General features: G+C 52.1%; 3 protein-coding genes across 4 annotated transcripts; 2 read left to right on the top strand and 1 right to left on the bottom strand.

Moving 5' to 3' along the window:
- Positions 1–5,807: 5,807 nt before the first annotated feature.
- ERICH4 (glutamate rich 4) lies at positions 5,808–10,503 on the bottom strand. Its single transcript, XM_008537626.2, has 2 exons — positions 7,668–10,503; positions 5,808–6,516 (listed from the first exon to the last, which is right to left on the bottom strand). The coding sequence occupies exons 1-2, from the start codon at positions 7,839–7,841 to the stop codon at positions 6,283–6,285; spliced, it is 408 nt and encodes a 135-aa protein (XP_008535848.2). The 5' UTR covers positions 7,842–10,503; the 3' UTR covers positions 5,808–6,282.
- DMAC2 (distal membrane arm assembly component 2) lies at positions 10,263–16,134 on the top strand. The gene is made up of 6 exons (XM_008537625.2): positions 10,263–10,334; positions 11,535–11,731; positions 13,238–13,318; positions 14,084–14,220; positions 14,330–14,492; positions 14,916–16,134. The coding sequence occupies exons 1-6, from the start codon at positions 10,317–10,319 to the stop codon at positions 15,091–15,093; spliced, it is 774 nt and encodes a 257-aa protein (XP_008535847.2). The 5' UTR covers positions 10,263–10,316; the 3' UTR covers positions 15,094–16,134.
- Positions 16,135–18,677: 2,543 nt separating this feature from the next.
- Positions 18,678–20,681, top strand: B3GNT8 (UDP-GlcNAc:betaGal beta-1,3-N-acetylglucosaminyltransferase 8). 2 transcript variants are annotated; one of them, XM_070557868.1, is made up of 2 exons: positions 18,678–18,836; positions 19,257–20,681. In XM_070557868.1, the coding sequence occupies exon 2, from the start codon at positions 19,289–19,291 to the stop codon at positions 20,480–20,482; it is 1,194 nt and encodes a 397-aa protein (XP_070413969.1). In that variant the 5' UTR covers positions 18,678–18,836; positions 19,257–19,288; the 3' UTR covers positions 20,483–20,681. The 2 variants fall into 2 exon arrangements, with proteins under 2 accessions (XP_070413969.1, XP_008535846.2); XM_008537624.2 differs by having other exon boundaries at positions 18,688–18,836; positions 19,286–20,681.
- The last annotated feature ends 120 nt before the right edge of the window (positions 20,682–20,801 follow it).

Here is a 20,801-nt window from a genome sequence, read left to right as displayed (position 1 = left end):
TTCACAATACTTTCAATTTTTGACAGATTTATCGAGATGTAACCCCATCATAAGTCCAGGAAGATCTGTATCAAACCCAGGCAGATGTAGCATTTCTGCTTTGCTCGCTGTGGCCCACCTTTTCATCCATGTTTCGGCCAACCAACCAACTAAACTGTCAGAACACTTTCTAACTCCTGAGCTGCAACATTCAATGCAGAATCTCTGATGAGTTAGCCCATATCAATGAATTTGGCCCAATCCAAATTAACTTCCCTTCCACCATTATCCCACACCTTTAATGTCCATGCCCACCTGTTTCCCAGATTTCTGTCTATATAAATTTCTACAACTCAAGTACTTCCTTTGGAGTATAACTCACATTCATCCTGGGACACACTTTGTACCTCACCTTCAGGCTCCTGCTGGGACTTGAGTCTAGTTTGAGGTCTAGAAGCAAAAAAGGGTGGGGAGGGTCCTGAGGGGAATCAATATCGTCTTCCATGGTAACTGCCTCAGGGAAGACCAATACCATTTGCTCAGGTGATGCAGGATTAAGCCCCTCAAACGGGGCTGAACAGACCACATTTAGGGTGGGAGTCTTCTTCCACTGGCAAGAAAGACTCATCAGAATTTAGGGGCTCAATGTCTCCAGCTTCATCAGCGTCTTTCCACAGATCTCCATTCCAATTTATAGGATCCCGTTCTTGCCCAATAGCTTGTGGGGCTGCATAAGCCTATGTTGGCGCCACCTGGTGGATGCAGGGCGCCACAGCATCCAATAGAAATATAATACAAGTCAGGTGTGTAATTTTAAATTTTCTAACAAGTTGTTTTCTAACAAGTTGCAGCCCGTGGTGAAGCTCATTGTACTGGTCTATAAGACGATGCCCTCCTGAGGGTTGAGTATGCTGGGGCGTATGAAACCTCTTGCCCGGGCTCTGCACACTTCATGCTGGTGAGCATTAGCTGCTGTGATTGCTGTCTTTCTGCTTGTCTTGTCTTGTTTTCCCAGAATCCCCAGTGTTTGAACAGCACCTCACACACATCAAGTGCCCGGTAAATGGTTGTGGAATGAATGAAAAGTGGAGCCCTGCGACAGAGGGCCCAAGGCCCCCAGCCTCACAGTCCACCTTACCATCCAGCTCTCATTTTCTGAGCCCTGTGTACCTGCCAGGCACTGTGCCAACCACTCCCAATGAGTTATCTTTGAATCTTCACCCAGCCCTGAGAGGCAGGTGGCATAATCATCTGTATTTACCCATGAAGAAACTGAGGTTCAGAGAGGTGGTCACTTGCCCAAGGTCACTGAGCCCGTAGACACCTGGTCATCAGTTCCTTGACCTCTGACCCATTGGAACCCTGTCAGCTAGTCTTCCGACCTCAGGCCCAAGGGAACTGAGTGCCCAGTCTCCTGACCTGTGACCCATGTGGACCTAGGTACTCATCTCCCTAACATCTGACCTCTAAGCACACAGACACTCAAACCCTGGCCATGAGCCTAAATAATTCCAGACGTCTGACTTGGTCTGGACCAGAGTCTTTTATATTTTCTCAGACTGAGGTGGTGGCAGAGTTGAGGGACCAGAGACTCAGGGTGTCTGGCATGGAGGGCCAGCCAAGGCCTAACCACCCTCAAACACACAGCCTGTGCTGAGGCAGATGGGCCGCCTCTCAGAGTCTCTGACCCTGTTCCCATGGGGCAGTGGGAAAGACATCCATTAACACATCCATATGTGTGCATGCATGAAATGGGCCTTCCCATGACTCCCACACACACAGTCAAGATGCCTCAGAAACACACATGTGATCTTCTCACAAACCCACTCCTCGTCTGTGTCCCCATCCTCTAGTACCCAAGCCAATGCCCCTCCCCACTGCAGCCCTGCCCAGCAGTCTCCACCACCTGTCTCTTGCTTCCTGAGCCTCCCTCCCACTGGGCCTCCTCCCCTCCCCAGAGTCCTGCCTGGTCCAGCCTCACCAATGCCCATCTGGTACCCTCCAATGACCAACCCTTATTTTTTGAGATATAATTCACACACCATAAAATTCACCCTTTGAAAGTGCACAACTCAGTGATTTATAGTATACTCACATTGTATAACCATCACCACTATCTAATTCCAGAACATTGTCATCACCTCAAAAAGAATACCTCATACCTATTAAGCAATCATTCCACATTCCCACCTCCCTTCAACCCCAGACAACTGCTAATCCACTTTCCCTATGGATTTGCCTCTTCTGGACATTTCATATAAATGAAATCATACAATGCTTGGCCTTCTGTGTCTGGTTTCTTTCACTTAGCATAATGTTTTCAAGGCCCATTCATAATGCAGCATGGATCAGTATTTCATTCCTTCGTATGGCAGAATAATATCCCATTGTCTGGATGCATGACATTTTGCTTACCCATTTCCCAGTTGTGGGCATTTGGGTTGTTTCTATTTTTTGGCTATTATGAATAATGCCACTATGAACATTTGTGTATGTCTTTCTTGGATATACACCTAGGAGTGGAATTACTGGATTATATGGTAACTCTACATTTAACTTTTTGAGAAACCACCAAACTGTTTTCCACAGCAGCTGCACCATTTTACATTCCCATGAGCAACACAACAGAGTTCTAACCTCTCTGCATTCTCATCAACACTTGTCATTTTCCTTTTTCTGGATTATAGCCATCCTACTCGATGTGAGGTGGTATCTCATTGTGGTTTTAATTTGCATAATTTCCCTAATGACAGTGTTTTCTGAAATGACCACAGCAATATTTCCTGTCCCACATGCTTCCAGAACCTTGCACTCCCCTATAAAGAAGTGAAGCCCATTTTCCCTTCCCTTGAACCTGGACAGGACTTTGGGATTGCCTCAACAAATGGAACATGGGAGGGTGACTGAAGAGCTCCTGAGGCCTGGTCCTACAAGGCAATATGGCCGCTGCCTGGATCTCTCTGTGGGATACTTGCCTTTGGAATCCACCCACCACGCTCTATGGAAGCCCAACCTAGCCACATGGAGAGACAACACAGAGGAACAGAGGCCCCCAGCCAACAGCCTGCATCAACTGCAGACATGTGAGTGATTGTGCCTTCAGATGGTTCTGGCTGAAACTCAATAGCTCATCATGAAGCAGAGATGAGCTATCCCTGCAGATTTCAGATTCGAGAGCAAAATACACGTTGCTATTGTTTTAAAACAACTGAGTTTGGGGTTCTCTGTTATGCAATAGGAGACAGCTGTAGCAATGCTGACACTGCTGGACCATGGACCACACTTTGAGTAGCAAGGGGCTGTGTCACTGGATCATTTGCATGTGCTGTTTTCTGCTTGTTGCACTCTTCCCATTTGCTTGGGAAGCATACACTCTTTCTTTGCTTGGCTCATTTGCACTTATTCCTTTGGTTCTCCTCTAAGAACACTTTCCTGATGTTTAAGGCTGGGCCTGTTGCTTCATCTGAGTCCCTCAGCCACCTACGCCTCCCCTATCCCAGCCACAACTCCTCTTTCTGGGCCCTCCATTCCAGCCCTGGTCATATTGGCTGTCCCTGTGTGGTGAGAGCTTTCTCCCCCTTGGCTGGGCTAAGCTACAGGAGGGCAGGCCTGGAGCTGACTTGGTCATTGCTGGCTGTAGCTCAGTCAGGGTGGTGCTGAGGATGGTACCAGTGTTGCTAACCACATCCACCCTAACTCCCTGAGTGTCTTCCCCATACATGTCACCTCTGTGGCCAAGGCCATGGCTCAAAGCAACTCCCACCCAGACATCAGGAGCCACCCACCATGCTGTCCTTGAATACTGAGCATTCCTTCCCAAGTCACTCACTCCAGGCTCTTCTCAGTGCCTCCCCCTCCAAGAGTGACCCAGACTCTGTGGCATGGAGCCCCACTCCCTCAGCCCTTGTGACTCCAACAGCCTGAATGGAGCTGCCAAGAGACCCCAAACTGCCCTCAGCCTCTTTTTAGAGTGCCAAGTAAAAGAGAGGGAGAGCTGCTCATTTGCATGTTCTTCAGGTGTCTTTCCCCTTGCCTGGGTGCTGGGGTTGGACTTCCAACATCCTCTCCAGCCCTCCCGCAGCAGAGCTCCCAGCACCTTAAGATCTGGCTAAGGCTGGCAAAGGAGGACCAGTGTGGGGATGGAGTCTTAACCCCTAAACTCCCCCTGCACCACCCCAGACTTGGGGGACAAAAAACAACAGGTTATTTTTAAGGAGGATATCCTCATAGACAGGGATTCAGCACCTCTTCTGCCAACATCTCACTTCTCTGGGAACATCCTCACTCCCAACTAGAAAGCGTTGTGATGAAGAATTTTCCAAAGTATCACTGAGTGTTTGTCCTCACTGGGAGTAATGGTTTTATGAATGTCCAAGTGTCTCCCCTGAAGAGATGCCTCTCCTCAGTCTGGACTCTCCACCTGGTGACTTGGGCATCTTTTCTGCAAACGCGGACCTGGGCAAGAGTTCCATATGCAGCCTAGCTTCTCCTCAGCCACCACCCGCAGTACCAGCCTGTCTCCTGCAGGGGGAGGTCTGACACATTTGCAACACCTCTGGGAACATCTATAAACCCTCCCTGCTCATCTACTCACACCCACATTCCATTTTCAAATGTCTGAAATAGTGCTGTGACATAGAAATACAACGGGAGCTACATATGTAATTTAAAATTTTCTAGCAGTCATTTGAAAATGTTAAAAGAAACAGATGAATAAGCACATGAAAAGACACTCAATCTTATTTAACATTAGGAAAATGCAAATCAAAAACACAATGAGATACCTTCTCACACCCATTAGGATGAAAAGAAAAAGGAAGAAGAAAAAGAAAATAAGTGTTGGCAAAGATGTGGAGAAATCCCAACGTTCATGCATTGCTGGTGGGGATGTGAAAGGTACAGCTGCTGTGGAAAACAGCAAAGCTGTTCCTCAAAAAATTAAACATAGAATCACCATTTGATCCAGAAATCCAACTTCTGGGCATATACCCAAAGAATTGAAGCAGGGACTTGAACAGACATTTCTGCACGCTTGTTCATAGCAATGGCATTCACAATAGCCCAAAGGTGGTAACCCAGGTGCCCACCGATAGATTAATGGATAAACAAAATTAGGTGGGTACATGCAATGACGTATTATTCAGCCTCAAAAAAGGAGGGAAATTCTGACTCATGCTGCAGCACAGATGAACCTTGAAGACATTATGCTAAGTGAAATAAGCCAGACTCAAAAAGACAAACACATGACCCCACTCACATGAGGTTTGTGGAACAGTCAGATTCATAGAGACAGAAAGTAGAATGGTGGCTGCCAGGTGCTGTGCTGGGAGAGGGGAATGGGGAGTTGTTTAATGGGGACAGTTTCTTTTTCTTTTTTTTCTTTTAAAGATTGGCACCTGAGCTAACAACTGTTGCCAATCTTTTTTTTTTCTTTTTTTTTTTTTTTTTGCTTTATCTCCCCCAAATCCCCCCTGGTACATAGTTGCATATCCCAGCTGCAGGTCCTTCTAGTTGTGGCATGTGGGATGCCGCCTCAACGTGGCCTGATGAGTGGCGCCACGTCCACGCCCAGGATCCGAACTGGCAAAACCCTGGGCCGCCTCCAGGAGCGCGTGAACTTAACCACTCGGCCACAGGGCCGGCCTAATGGGGACAGTTTCAATTTGAAGATGAAAAGAGTTCTGCAGAAGGATGGTGGTGATGGTTGCAAAACAATGTGAATGTACTCAACACCACTGAACTCGACATTTAAAGATGGTTAAAATGGTAAATTTTATGTTATATATATTTTACCACAATAAAAAATTTTAAAAATACAAGAGGTGAAATTAATTTTAGTAATCTTTTTATTTACCCCAATATACTCAAAATATTTATCATTTCAATGTTATTAATTTTTAAGATTGTGGAAATGTTTGATAATCTCTTTATCATACCAAGCCTTTGAAATCTGGTGTGTATACGGAGCACCTCAATTAGGGCTAGCCATGTCTCAGGTGCTCAGTAGCCATCTACCCACATCTCCACCAGAGACCCACGTCTCCTCTGCAACACACCTGCGGCTCCTCTGCAAATACACCTAGAGTTTCTCTACAAACCTCCCTGATCACCCACAAACATGCCCACAGCTCACAGGCCAACCCCTCAGTCTCATCTCAGACATCTTCAGAGAAAGTACTTGTTCAAGGAACACATGTGGGCTCCAAATCAACATTTCACTTGATTTGACCTGCACATCCCCCGTCTTCTTTGCATAAATTTGCATCTCATTCCTATGTCAATCGGAAGCACATTGGCAGGGCCTCAGATGGTCATCTCAAAGTCAGGGAGGCGGTGGCACTGGGCTGGGTGGGAGGCCCCCAGGTGTCCTTCCTCCTTCTTGCGCTCGGGCTCTTTGCCCTCCTCCTCTTCCTCGATGCTCTCCTTCTCCTCCTCTTCTTCCAGGAAGGCAACCAGTTCTTCCCGTAGCGCCCCCATCTCCAGCCCCAGGCTGCACAGCTGGCCCAGCAGCTGGGCGTCCACTCGGCGGAGGTTCCCCTGCCAGTGAGAAGGGGGAGTCATGGGCATCCCTCCCCAAAGGACAAGCAGTTGAGCTGCCCCCTTCCGGAACCTGGGTGGGAGCAGGTCCCGGCTCAAGTCCTGACAATATTCTTTGCTTGACCCAACTTGAGTCAGGCTCCTGAACCTTCTCCTAGACCCATCTGTGCACTTCCTTGTAAAATCCAGTTTTAGCAAGAATCCTCCATCCTCCCCATCTGATCAACCTCCATATCTGGTCAGCTTGCTCACCCTCCACCATCCCCGGAGTGCTGTCTGATCACCCTGGCCTGCCTCCAGCAAGAATCCCGTTAGGCCTTTTACCAGAATCCCCCCTTACCCATGATGTGTCCTCTTAGGAATTTTCCATCCACTGACGGCTGCTCCTTGGCTACAAATCCCCACTTGCCCATGATGTATTCAGAGCTGAGCCCATTCTCTCTCTCTTCTACTGCAAAAATCCCATCACTGTGGTCCCTACACCTATCACCTTACCATCTTTAAAGGTGTCATAAATATTTTTTCTAAACAATCCAGGCCTGCAACACTTGGGTGGGGTCCCCAGTGTGTCCCTGGACCCTAAGTGCCATCCTGATCTCCCAGTGTCTCTTGATCTCTGTCTCTGTCTGTCTTTGTCTCTCCATTTCATTGTCCCTCACTGTCCCTACCTCTCTCTCTGTGTCTCTGAGTCTTAAGTCTCTTTGTTTCTCTTATTATGTCTCCTTGTCTTGTTATGTCTCCACTTGTCTGTCTCTGTCTCTTTCTTTCCATATCCCTGTCTCTTTGTCTGTCTCTATTTCTCTGCTCCTGCCTTTGATTGTCTCCACCTCTCTCTGTCTCTCAGATTTAATCTGAGTCTCTGTCTCTGCTGCTGCTCTCAATCTCTGCTTTCCATCTCTCTCTCTCTCTCTCTTTCTGGGTCTCTCTGTCTCTGTCCCTCTCTATTCCTGTCTCTCAGTCTTCGGATCTTTCTATGTCTCTGTCTCCATCTCTTTCTCTGTATCTATCTCTCTCTCTATTTCTCTATTCCTGTCTGTCAATGTCTGTCTTTCAATCTCTAGCCCCTTCTATTTCCATTCATGCTTGTTCATTCATCCATTCTCTCTGTCTCCCCACCCCTCATCTCTTGCCCCTTCAAACCTCTCACTCACCAGCTCTTCCCAGATCCACAGAAGACGGTCCCAGACACCTTCAGTGTTTAACCCTGGGGACATGAGGGTCTGATCAGCCCTCCCCGCTGGGGGGACCGCCATCAGGGCCGGGGGAGGTGGGCCTAGCCCTGGGGGCACGAGTCCAGCCTGCCTCAGTTGCCTCCACTGCTCCATAGTCTCTGAGCAACAGCAGCCAGGAGCAGGAAGTAGCAAGGTCCAGAGTGACCCAGTCCCCTGGGGAGCTTGGGGGTGGGGGGAGGAAAGGGCAGAGCGGAGGTGGGGGAGGAGGAGGCTGGGATAGCATCCCAAAGTCCATTCTGCAGTGAGAATCAGCAGCCTCGTGTGTTTCTTCTTTCCTGTTGACGTCTAACCTCAACTCTGCGCACAAGGGTCCAACCACAGCCCCTCTGGCAGAGGTCACACTCTACCTCTTCTCAGGCCTGACCTCTTATGGGTGCTGATGTCTGAATGCCTGGTCTCATCTCCTCCTACTCCTCCTCAGTCTCCTCTGCTGCCTTCTTCTCCACTTGGCCCCTGGTTAACCCCCTGCTTGGTCCTTCCCTCTACTCCACTCAGGCCATTCCAGGGCCTCCCAACCAGTGTGCCTGAGCAGCCAATGGTGGCTTCCAAGAGGATGACCCCTCAGTGTCCAGGCTGCTGTCCTACAGGGGAACAGCCAATTCTACCAACCACAGACTTGCCCACAGATATTATCACTATCAGCATTGGCCCGGCTGTGGGAAAGGTTGGGACACACTGTGGGCCTCATTCTGCTAGAATCTGTCTTTCAGGCTCAGGGTGTTCAAATTCCATCTGTACATCAATGGCTCCCAAGTCTGTGACTCCAGCCTTGACCTCCCTCCTGAGCTCCAGACCTCTACTCAGCATCTCCACCTGGATGCCTCAGGCATCTCAAGGTGAATATACTCAAAACAGAACTCTGAGTTGGGACTTACAACGCTGTATTAGTTTCCCACTGCTCCTGTAACAAATTGTCACAAACTTAGTGGCTTAAAACAACACAAAGTTATTATCTTACAGTTCTAGAGGTCAGAAGTCTAAAGTGGGTCCACAGGGCTGGGTTCTAGAGGCTCTAGGGTAGAACCCATTTCCTAGCCTTTCTCAGCTTCTGGAAGCCACCCGCACTCCTTGGCTCACAGCCCCTTCCTTGCATCACTCCAACCTCTTGCACCTCTCATCACGTCTCCTACTGACTGACCCTCCTGCCTTCATCTAAGAGGACCTTTGTGATTACATCGGGCCCATCCCGATTATCCAGGATAACCTTCCCATCTCAAGATTCTTCACTTAATCACATCTTCCCCTTACCACATATGTAACACATTCACAGGGATCAGGATGCACATATTTTGGGAGGGGACACTATTCTGCCTACCCCTGCTCTTCCAAACATGCTCCAATCCCAGTTTCCCCAGTTCCATAAGTGGCATCACTATCCTTTCAGTTTCTTGAACTATTGGCATGCTCTTCAAAACAGACTCATAATCTGAGCACTTCTCACCATTTCCATCACCCCGTCCCTGCTCCTGTCCCCATTCAGCTCTTGTCTAGACTATTTCAGTAGCCTCTTTGCTACAGCCCTGCTTCCACCCTTCCCCTCCAAGATCTGTTCTCCACATGGCAGAGATGATCTTTAGAAAATGTCGATCAGATCATAACACACCCCTGAGAGTGGAATAAAGCAGTCAGCTTTCTGCCCACCACTCTGACCCAGTCTCCTACCTCTCTCCGCAAGCTGGTTCCCACCTCTGGGCCTTTGCACTGGTTGTTACCTCTGCCTGGATCACTTTTCCCCCAGATCTTTGAATGGCTGTCTCCTTATCTTCACCTCCACTTAATTGGCACCTCTTCAGAGAGCCTTTGCTGATGGCCCTGCCCCCTAGTCACTCCCTATTATATTGCCTGTTTTTATTTGCCTCTTATCAAACACTATCTGAAGTTATCTTGCTTATTCATTTGTTTCTTATCCATCTTCTCCCTGCCTGAAATGTTAACTCCCTGATAGAGGGACTTGGTCTGTCCTGTTCACCACGGTAACCTCAGCACCCAGGGTAGTTCCTGACACGTAGTAGGTGCTCAGTAAATACCTGGGGAGTGAATGAATAATTCTATCCAGAAGACTTCACCTTGAAACTTCACCCTGAGATCTAGCCTTGAACTCCAAACTGAAATCGAGAACACATCACAATACTAGTCTTGAGAGCTCACCTCTGTCTCTTGCCCTGAAGTTTAACTTCACCAAAACCCTCGACCTCTCCCTTCCCTGACCCTGGCTTAAAGAATGAGACAGTCACTTTCTCAGTCACATCATTCCCTGTTTTACGGAGGTAGCCAGTGAGAGCTGAAGGAACAAGCAAGTTCAGGGGGACTGTGAGCACAGCCGGGGGGAAGGTCGCTCCTCCACCAGGAAGTATTGCACACCCTCCCCTAGGGAAAGCCTGCAGAGTCCCATTTTAAGGCCCACGGAGAGGGCTCCCAGCAATCCCTAAACCCAAGAGTAAAAAGAGCTGGCGCCTTTACGAGGAGGGTTGGAAAACGGAGGAGGTGTGGCCGTACGAAGAGAAGTCTTAGCCGGAATTAGGCGGGTGGAATAAGACCGGCCCCTTCCGGTTACGTAATCCTATCAAGATGGCGGCGCCCAAGGCGGTAGGTGACCGGCGCTCCTGGAGTCCCCAAAATTGAAATCCGCTCTGCTACCTCTGCCTTCAGGGACTCTGTCGCTGCCCAGGGAGCAGGAAGCGAGAAGGAGCAGGAGGCTCCTCCGCTGGTCCTTGCGCTGGGAGTGTACACGTGTGGCCCTCAGGAGCCCGGAAGTAGCGGCGCTGGTCGCAGAGGACGTTTGGAGAGGGAGCGGGGCGGGGACTTGGCGGAGAGGAACCAATGGGGAAGTAGGAAGTGTGTTCCGAAGATGGCCCCTCAGCCAATCGAAAGGAAGGATTCGACTGGGGGCCCAGGGAGTCATTGGGCGGCCGAGAGTGGGACCTGCAGCGGAAGAGGGTTTGCGGGATTGCGGAGAAACTGGCCTTTGAGCTCCAAGGGTAGGAGACCAGAAGGTATGGGTGAGGGAAACTCGTGGGAGAGTTAGGAATTTAGATGGAAAACCAAAGGGATGATGGCGGGGGTAAGGGGCAGGAACCTAGAGGTGAATTTGGGAGTTCCAAGGGAAAGACCTGGGGAAAGTTAAGGAGAGGATTTGCAGTATTCGTGGGAAGAATTCAGGAAGAATTGGGCAAAATCAAGGAGTGGATTTAGGGAAAATGAAAGTAAGAGGTCGGGAGCTTAAGAGGCTTAAGAGGAATTTTGAGGGAAGATAAGGATTTGAGCAAACTTATTCTGAGAATTTGGGGCAAAAACAGAAATTGGGACAGGCTAAGAGAAGACTTTGGAGGGGAAATTGAAGGAAGAGTTTGGCGGCTTTAAGAGGTAAATTAAGGGTGGTTTGGAAAGAAATTAAGATTATATTTTGGGGAAAGAAATGGTTTATTAAGGAAGACTCCAGGGAGAAATGGATAAAATTAAGGAAATAATTTATGGGAAATTAAGAGGTAAGATAATAGAGATGTTGAGAGAAAAATAAGGGTTGGGGGAGAATTTGGGAAAACCAAGGATATTTGACCAAATCCAAGAGAGAATTTAGGGTTGGTTAAGGGGAAGAACTTGGGTAAACGTGGGGAAATTGGGGCGCTCCTAAAGGCAGAATTTGGAAGTTCTGAAAGGAGAATTTAGTAAGCCGCAAAGCGTTGTGGGGGTGGTGGGGAGATTCGTGGAGCAAGAACAGGGGGATACTGCCCTGTCTCTCACAGGAGGTTTCAGTCTCGGCCCCTCTTCTCCTCTCCTCCTGTCTAGTCCCTGCACCTGGTGGCCCCAATATGGAAAGGGGGTCCCAGGGGCATCCGTGGCCTGAGCAGGACAGTGGCCCCAGAGGGCAATCAGAGGAAGGGGAGGACGGTGCTCCAGTTCCTGGCTGACCGCTTCTATGATGTGCAGGCTCTGAGGGAATATCTGCTTCGAAAGCAGGTGTCGAAGGTGCACCAGAAAAATCGGTGAGAACCCCTGGCCTACAAGACTGCTGCCAGGCAGAACCCAGATCCTACCCTTGCCACTCCAAGGCAGCCCTGTGACTTCCAGTACCAGCCTTGCTGACTTACATCTTCACCTCCAGCCCACACCCTTCCCAAGGACTGCAGCTCACATAGGCAACCTGCCGCCCACCATCTCCTCTTAGAGGTCTAGCTGGCATGTCAAACCTAACATGGCTAATGGCAAGCCCTTGATTTCCCCCTAAGAAAGTCTGCTCACCTCTAAGCCTTCCCTATCCCAATAAACAGCACCACTGCCCACCCAGTTGTTCAGGCCAAATTCTAAGGAGTCATCCCTGATTCCTCTCTTTTCTTCTCTGCCCCCACATCCAGTCCATCAATAAAATACTACAATATCCTAAATTTGACCAGTTGTCACCTCCTCATTGTTTGTAGCCTGGTCTGAGCCCCTTCGTTCTATGGTTGGATTAGCGTAGGCATCTCCTAACTGGTCACCTTTTGCCCCCTGCAGTCTATTAGGGTCTACAAAGCAGTCGAAGAAAGTATTCTTCAGAAAGTAAAATAGGGCTGGCCCGGTGGCACAGCAGTTAAGTTCGCATGTTCCACTTTGGCAGCCCAAGGTTTGCCAGTTCAGATCCTGGGTGCGGACCTACACACCACTTGTCAAGCCGTGCTGGGGTAGGTGTCCCACATATAAAGTAGAGGAAGATGGGCATGGATGTTAGCTCAGGGCCAGTCTTCCTCAGCAAAAAAGAGGAAGACTGGTGACAGACGTTAGCTCAGGGCTAATCTTTCTCAAAAAAAAAAAAAAAGAAAAGAAAGTAAAATAGATAACATTACCACTTTGCTTAAAACCCCCTGATGATTTCTGATTGCAACTAGCATAAAAGTGAAACTCCAAGCCCTAAAGCCTGGCCTCTACTGAGCTTTAAGACCCTTGCCAAGGACTCCCCTCACCTCCACCAACATGGCATCCTTATTGCTCTTTGTTCAACCATCCTCATCTGAGCCTCCAAGCCTTTGCTCTAGCTGTTCCCTTGGCCTGGCAGGCTTTGCCCTGACCTCTGTATTCCTTCTCACCACTCAGATCTCTGCTCAAGTGTCACCTCCTCCGAGAAGCATTTCTTAACACCTGAACTAAATCAGCCTCCCCAATCCCCACCCCGGACCGGAACCACTCCTCGTCAGCCCCTGTGTTTTATTTTCATTATGGAATTGATACTATCTGCAATTCGCTTTTACTCCTTGGTTTATTATCCGTTCTCACTGTAAGATAGCTTCACAAGAGCAGGGACAGTTATCTGTCTTGGTCGCCACTGTCCCTCAGTGCCCAGCACTTAATGGGCACTCAATAAATATTTACAGCCTGATTCAGTTTGCCTGTCTGTGTGTCTGCCTGCCTGTCCATCAGCCCTGGTGCTGTGGACTCCGACCCCCAAGCAGCACCCGGGCATGGTGATGGGGGCGGTGCTCGCCAGGCCTCACCCTCACCTCCTGTTCTCTTGGCAGATCCTTCACCTATGTCAAGGAGCAGTACGGCCCGTACATCGCAGCCGCCTATTTCGTTCTGAAGCAGGGAGGCGCAGTCAAGTATGACAGTAAAGGTGTCAGGGGGTTGGAGGGGGTGGTAGAGCGTCTCTCTGAGCCCTGGGCTCTGCAGTCAGACAGCCTTCCCCGTGAGTCCCTGCTCTCTGCCCCCTACTGACGTGTGACCTGGGGCTTGTTCCTGAGCTTCAGTTTTGTCATCTGTAGAATGGGATGGTAGTTGTATCTAACCTACAGGGTTTGCTGTAAAGATTCAGAGACATTTGCAATCTAAACACTTGGAACACGGCCTGGCATAGCACATGTGCTCAATAAATGTGTTTCTTTTCTTTCCTCTTTCCCCCTCCTTTCTCCTTCCCTTTGGGTTTTTTCCCCCTTTTTCTTCTTTTTTGAAAAAAACAATTCATGTAGACTCCATCCACCCCACATCTTGGTTCCAATTAAAATTCACTGTTTGCGCACTTCCTCTAGCACCTTCCTTAGAAACAGTCGATGTATCTGAAAATGTCTCAGCTTTTGCCCATCTGTGAGGATTCTTGTATTACAGCTCTTTTCTCTTATGTTAGTAATCTCTCTGGCCGTCAGCTTCCAGGTGTGTAAAATTGACCAAACATTCCATCTTGGATGGGATTGTCAGAATATCCAATGAGACCAGACATGTAAAGCCCTTAGTCCAGGGCCTGCTATGTAGTAAGTGCACCAGATGCAATACGATCATTTTATTGTACGGGGCTAGCGAGCGTTCTCAAGAGGCTGGAGGCCTGGGGAGAGGCAGGGTACCCTGCTGACATTCCCTGTCTCCCATTCCAGGTTTCAGGGCCAGGAGTGGATGCGGCCAAATGGCCGTGGCCGCTTCTCTCTTGAGTTCTTCAAGTTCCAGGCAGTGCCTGTAGAGGCTGTCGATGCCAGTGGCTGTGCCATCAACTACCAAGGCCTGGACAACCTCTGTGAGTGGGGTAGGGTGGGGTGGAGTGGAGATGGGCAAGGCTCTGCATTTTCCCTTTTGTGGTGGGCTCCAGAAGGGCCCTCAGTGCCATCTGCTCTCTCCCCCTACAGTGGCACTGAAGGAGCTCCAGTCCCTGTCGCTGCAGCGTTGTCCCCATGTGGATGACTGGTGTCTTAGCCGCCTCTACCAGCTGGCTGGCTCACTGCAGGAGCTCTCACTGGCCGGTTGCCCCCAAGTCTCTGAACGGGGCCTCGCCTGCCTCCACCACCTCCAGTGAGACCTCAGCACAGGCTGGGCCCCAAACCAGGGCAGGGGCTCCCACCCAACACAGATACGGGAGAGGAAGTGGGGAGGGGGCACTGCTGGGTGGTTCCCCGTATCACCTGCCTCCATGACAGACCTCAAGCTGTGTGCTGCATCAGCACATAGTTGCAAGAAATCTCTGGGAGGATGGAAGGACTCCTACTTTGTCGTCTTTTTGTTTTAATGAGAACTCCGTGGTATTTATACTGTTGCAGAACAGTAGGAGCCAGAGGTGTCTATTTGTAACTAACAGTGGATTTCATGTACTTGGACATTTGAAGGCTTTTATTTTAGGAAGCTAGGTGTTGAAGTGGGGACTGGTACACCCCCCTCCGCACACACACACACACGCCATCCTCACACGGGCCTCCCCCCCTTCTTGCCTCCTCTCAGGAACCTCCGCAGGCTGGACATCTCCGACCTCCCTGCCGTGTCCAACCCGGGCCTCACTCAGATCTTGGTGGAGGAGATGCTGCCCAACTGCAATGTTCTGGGGGCTGACTGGGCCCAGGGCCTGAAGCTGGGGCCGGAGGAACAGTCTCAGGACACAGCCAGGTCCATCCCTGCCTAGCCCTCAGCCTCCTCCCCGTCAAGCTGGATCTCAGCAGGGCTGTGTTGAGTGTCTGACAGTTCTCCATACTTCTGGCTTTCAGTTGGGTTCATGCAGTGTGGGGTGGAATGAGGGTTGCGGCACTGGCAGCTCAGGGGGAAGGAGAGCAGGAGGTCATGGTATTTATTCCCCCACCTGAGGGAGGTGCTGGCTGCACCCTGGGAGGAAAGTCACCACTCCTGTCATCCTGTCAGGCAGCCTTTCCCACACACTCCCCTCCTTCCCAGTTCCAGTCACCTCCTCCTCCTGCCTCTTCAGGCCTGGGGAGGTCAGGGCTCAGTTGTAAGTCGCCCCAGAAAGCTGCACTCTCCCTCGTGGTTTCCCCCGACTTTGCCCACTGCTATGTCCAGAAATTCTTGTTTTGGCTTTTGTCAACAGACTCTTCTCAAATTATCCTCATTTGAGTGTGCAACGGTTTCCTGCCGGGACCCTGACTGATAATGGGGTGCTACTGGCATTTTACAGGGTGGTTCTTCCCTGTGTGGGACGACTCAGCTCCCACAGGGTACAGCATCCTGGCCCACACTCGCTTAATGCTGGTAGCATCGCAAGTCCTGTGGTGTTCCCACCTAGCGATTTATGGACTCACAGCTCCAAATTCAGCTTTCTTGTTGGCTCTGTGAAAATTGATCTGAGCCTTTGAAATATTTTTCCTTTGCTAACTGGCACGGTAAGGTCAGTAGAGGGCGCTCAAGAGACATTACAGAAGGAAAGGCTTTTGCTTCCTAGTTCTGATCAGGTGAGCTTGCTCAGGTCCCTGCAGTGCATGTGGCTTCCCCAGCACCTGGCTCCTCAAAGGTGCCAGGTGGTCAGCAGCTTCCCTGGCACCACCTCCCAGTCAGTTTCATAGAGGAGTGCCTCCAGTGAGGCACCTCCCTGGGAATGACTCCACCACACCCCAGAAGGTGGATTTCCAATAGCACTTTACCAGTGAATCCTCGTTATTTCAGTTTGCTGTTAAAGTCAATAATTCTTTACATTAAATTTTTCCTGCTCAAATTACGATGTGCTTTTTCTCTCCTGATTGGATCCATATGGATACGGCATTGGCATTTGGAGTGTTCCATGAGACAGACTCACAAAGGTGGGATTTGGGGCTTGGTATGGTCCTGCCGTTAGCTTGAGCACTGCGCTGAGCTTCTTGGCAATGGGAAAGGATGTCAGAAATCCACAGCAGGCAGTGGCATCACAATCAAACTATCGCCTGGGGTCATCTGATTGGACCCAGAGGAAACAGATGATGTCGAACCCCCAAGTCACTCTGAGCCTCCCTTACCAGTATCTAAGGAGACCACCAGCCTTCCTGGGCTTGAAAACCCTGTGATGACCTCACCTAGGCAGATGCCCTGAAAGGGGGTGTCTATTCTTAAGACTCATCACAGGCACCCCCTGCTGTCACTAGACCCATAAATACCTCGAGTCAAATCTCAACATGCTCCAAGGGACAGGTGCTCACCAGGATCCAGGAGGGAACAGCTTAAACCCTGAAAAAATTACAAGACTTGCAAATATGTGTATGGCAGAGACCTGGGGACCCATGCAGGAGTGGGTTCTGAAGGTCTTAGACTGGTGAGCAGATGGAATACCAGATGGGACCAAGTTCACTGGTACGAGGGCACGTACTAGAGAGTCGCTATAATAAGTTAGCCAGTGCAGCGGGAGTGGTTCTAACAGCTTTCCTGGTTGGCTGCCTGGAACTTGGACGCAGCAGTGGCCTAGGGCTACTGAGGCGAGAAGCCAGAACTGCCCTGGTGTTAACTGGAGAGGGGGATCCAAAGGCTTAGGGAGGCAGGAATTTGGGGTTGGGCTGATCATGTTCCACCCACACATCCACCCCCACCTCGGTTCCACAAGAAGGCACCTCTTGAATCATTCTCAATATTCAGATTACCCTGTTCCAATTGCTGTGTGGTTTCTCCTTCCTGATTGGGCCCAGAATGATGCACACAGCAACCGAAACTGTACCCTCGGAGATTTCCAACCTCCCCTCGAGAGGCACTGTTGTCCCTGGTCGAAAACCTCTGCACCCCTAGATGACATGAACCTGAGATGAACCAGAAGCGCTCAAGGGGCCTTGACCCCCACCCCCAGCCTCCAGGGGTGCTCAAGCCCCTGCCCTAGTCCCTCTAGCTTTTATTCCATTCACATGCACCACTTCCTCCGCACTCTTCCCCCAGCTGGTCCCATGGGCTCTATTATTCAAACTTGGGGTGCTCGGGGACAGAGGATCTCGGCACTCGACAGATCATCAGCAGCTGCTGCTGACAGATGGGGTTCCTGAGACAATCTGGACAGTCGCTCCCCAACCCCAGGTGGGGTGAAGGGGTCAGCTTGGCCTCAGTGGGGGGTCCCTGAGTCCCACCTCAGGTTCCAGGAGGTCTGGAATGAGGAGGCCACACCCGCCCGCCTCCCCAGACAGCTAATGCAGCCTCAACAGCAGAGGCCTGGGAGGGCAGGGGTGTAAACACAGGCAAACACCCTCTCATCCCAGGGGGCCGGATGTGAGTGTTCCCAGAGTCACTGAGCAGCTGTAGGCGGGGCCAGGGCCCCAGGGCGCGGCTAGCCCAAGCTGGAGTGGGGGATGGGTGGGGACGGATTCCCGTCGTGCTGGGCAGACAGCCCAGACACCAAAGGGGATGGAGACGCAGGGGTTAGCTCAGCTCTGAGGGCTCCCAGGGCCACCATTCTGTCACCCTCTATTGCCCTCTGGCTTGGCTCCCCCTCCACCCACCCCTTCCCCGTCCATCTCATCCGCTCTGGCTCCTTCCTGGCTCCCTTCCCCACCTCTCCGAGGGTGGCTCTCTGTTCGCAGACTCCCTCCTCTCTGCCACAGTCCTCCACCAGTCTCTCCAGATCTCTCTTCCCTCCCCCACGGGGGCTTCCCAGCCACCCCTGATCTCTTGCTCACTCTCTCCACTTCCCTCTCCTCCTGCGTCTCTCCACCTTCCCTGTCCTCTCCATCTCTCTTCTTGTAACTCTCTCCTCTTTGCCTCCCTAAGTCTCCCTCTCTTGTCTCTCCTCTCTCTTCTCCCTGCCTCCCCCTGAGGTCTCCATGGCTGTATGTCCTTCTCTACAATGTCTGTCTCTCCTCCACCTCACCAGCCCCCTGCACCACCCCCACCCTGACTCTGGGCAGCCACAACACCCTTCCTCCCCATATCTGGCAGGACCAACCCATTCCCTCTCAGCACATTCACCGCCACCTCCTCTTGCGGCCAGGAGCCAGCCCCTCGCCTCCAGGCTTTGCCACTTTAGGACTCTGCCCATCCCTGGGCCATTCCAACACTACCCAGCCAAGCTCAGGCTTGGCCCTCAGCCTCACTCTCTCCCAGGCCCCTGTTCTCCCCTCCCAGGTCTCTCTGGGACCCCGTCTGTCTCTGCAGCCACCCCTGCACCTTTCCCACTGTCTCACCAGAAAACCAGCCCTAACACGCCACAGCCCCATCTCTCAGGTCTGCCTCCTGCCCTCCTCCTCCTTCCCATCCTCCCTCCCCTCCTCCCTCAGCCCCGCCCCAGCCCCTCCCAGCCCCTGGGGCCCTCCCAGCCTCCTGCTCCCCTCCCCTCCCCGCCCCTCTGGACTGCTTGGGCTGGGCTGGAGAACAACGACACCACCACCGCACGGACTAGGACAGAAGGGAGGGCACCAAGGAAGGGCTGGACCAGAGGCCCTGGGGTGTCGGAGCTGGCGGGAGCCGGACCCAGAGGTAAAGAGGAGGGAGCAGATCCCTGCTTCCCCGGGCCCTGGGGTGGGGATTGTTGGGGCGAGGGAGGCTAGGTTTCTATAAAGGTGGAAGGAGCTGACCCCAGTGATCCTGAGTCCCTGAGGGGGACGAATTGGGGGGTGGAGGGGATTGGAATAGCGGAGTCCCTGGTGCCTGGGATGGAGTGAGAAATAGGTAGACTTCCGGGGTTTCTAGGAAGGTGGAAGGAGTTGGGCTGAGAGTGGAAAGAGGAGGGTGTTGGAAAGGGATTAGAGGAAGGATTCCTAGGTCCAGGAACAGGGAAGAGTTAGGTCCTTGGCTGAGGGCTGGTTTAGGGCCTGGGTGTGAGAAGCCATTACAGGGGTTGGAGGGGACTGTGGGGGCCCTCTCCACACCCCAAAGGCCTGCATGGCTTCTTTGCAGCTCCTGCAACCGCCCCTTCCCTGGGCCAGGTCATGCGCTGCCCCAAATGCCTTCTCTGCCTGTCAGCACTGCTCACACTCTTGGGCCTCAAAGTGTACATCGAGTGGACATCCGAGTCACAGCTTAGCAAGGCCTACCCAGGACCCCGGGACACCCCACAGGGCCCCACTCCAGCCAGCCCCGAGCCTACCCTGCCAGCTAATCTCTCAGCCCGTCTGGGTCAGACTGGCCCACTGCCCTCGGCTTACTGGAACCAGCAGCAGTGGCGGTTGGGGGCCCTGCCCAGTGGGGACAGTGCTGAGGCTGGGGACTGCCGGGCTTGGGGGGCTGCTGCTGCTGCCGAGATCCCCGACTTCACCTCCTACCCTGAGGACCTCCGCCGCTTCTTGCTCTCAGCAGCCTGCCGGAGCTTCCCACAGTGGCTGCCTGGAGGTGGCAGTGGCCAAGTGGCCAGCTGCACAGATACAGATGCCCCCTACCTGCTGTTGGCTGTCAAGTCGGAACCAGGGCATTTTGCAGAAAGGCAGGCTGTGAGGGAGACGTGGGGTGGTCCAGCTCCCGGGATCCGGCTACTCTTCCTGCTGGGGTCTCCAGTGGGTGACGGGGGGCCTGACCTAGGCTCCTTGGTGGCCTGGGAGAGCCACCGCTACAGCGACCTGCTGCTCTGGGACTTCCTGGATGTCCCCTTCAACCAGACGCTCAAGGACCTGCTACTGCTGGCCTGGCTGGACCACCACTGCCCTGGCGTGAGCTTTGTCCTACAAGCTCAGGATGATGCCTTCGTGCACACTCCTGCCCTGCTGGACCACCTGCGGGCCCTGCCACCCACTTGGGCCCGAGGCCTCTACCTGGGTGAGGTCTTTACCCAGGCTAAGCCCCTCCGGAAGCCTGGAGGACCCTTCTACGTGCCTGGGTCCTTCTTCGAAGGTGGCTACCCAGCCTACGCAAGTGGGGGTGGCTACGTCATCGCTGGGCGCCTGGCACCCTGGCTGCTGCAGGCGGCGGCCCGTGTGGCACCCTTCCCCTTCGACGATGTCTACACTGGCCTGTGTTTCCAGGCCCTGGGCCTGGTGCCCAGGGCCCACAAAGGCTTCCTCACAGCCTGGCCAGCAGACCGCACTGCTGACCCCTGCACTCTCCGAGACCTGCTGTTGGTGCGGCCCCTCAGCCCCCAGGACAGCATCCGGCTCTGGAAACACCTGCGGGACCCTCAACTCCAGTGCTGAGCCTCCTGGCCTGGGGCGTCCTCGGTGCCTGCTGCTTCCTCAACCTCTCCTTCTAGGCTTTGGTATGAGGGAGGAGGTCCTGGAATCATGCTGCTTGAGTTCCTCCTGGGCACCCTCAGGCCAGGGGACTGGGCAGCAAGAGGTGGCAGACTGTTTTTGTCTACTTGTATTTTTGAAAAATATGCACTCCCCACTCTGAGGCCTCGAGTTGTCTTTGCATGTGTGGGGCCCCAGAGAAGTGGAAAAAGCAGAGTTCAGCCACACCCTGACCTTCCCACTAGACACCCTCCCCACCCTGACTGGGCAGGGCCAGCTCCAA

Source organism: Equus przewalskii, chromosome 9, assembly GCF_037783145.1.
Source record: "Equus przewalskii isolate Varuska chromosome 9, EquPr2, whole genome shotgun sequence".
NCBI lineage: Eukaryota > Metazoa > Chordata > Mammalia > Perissodactyla > Equidae > Equus > Equus przewalskii.
Note: the sequence above shows the minus strand (reverse complement) of the source record. Positions and strands in the feature narration are given on the sequence as shown.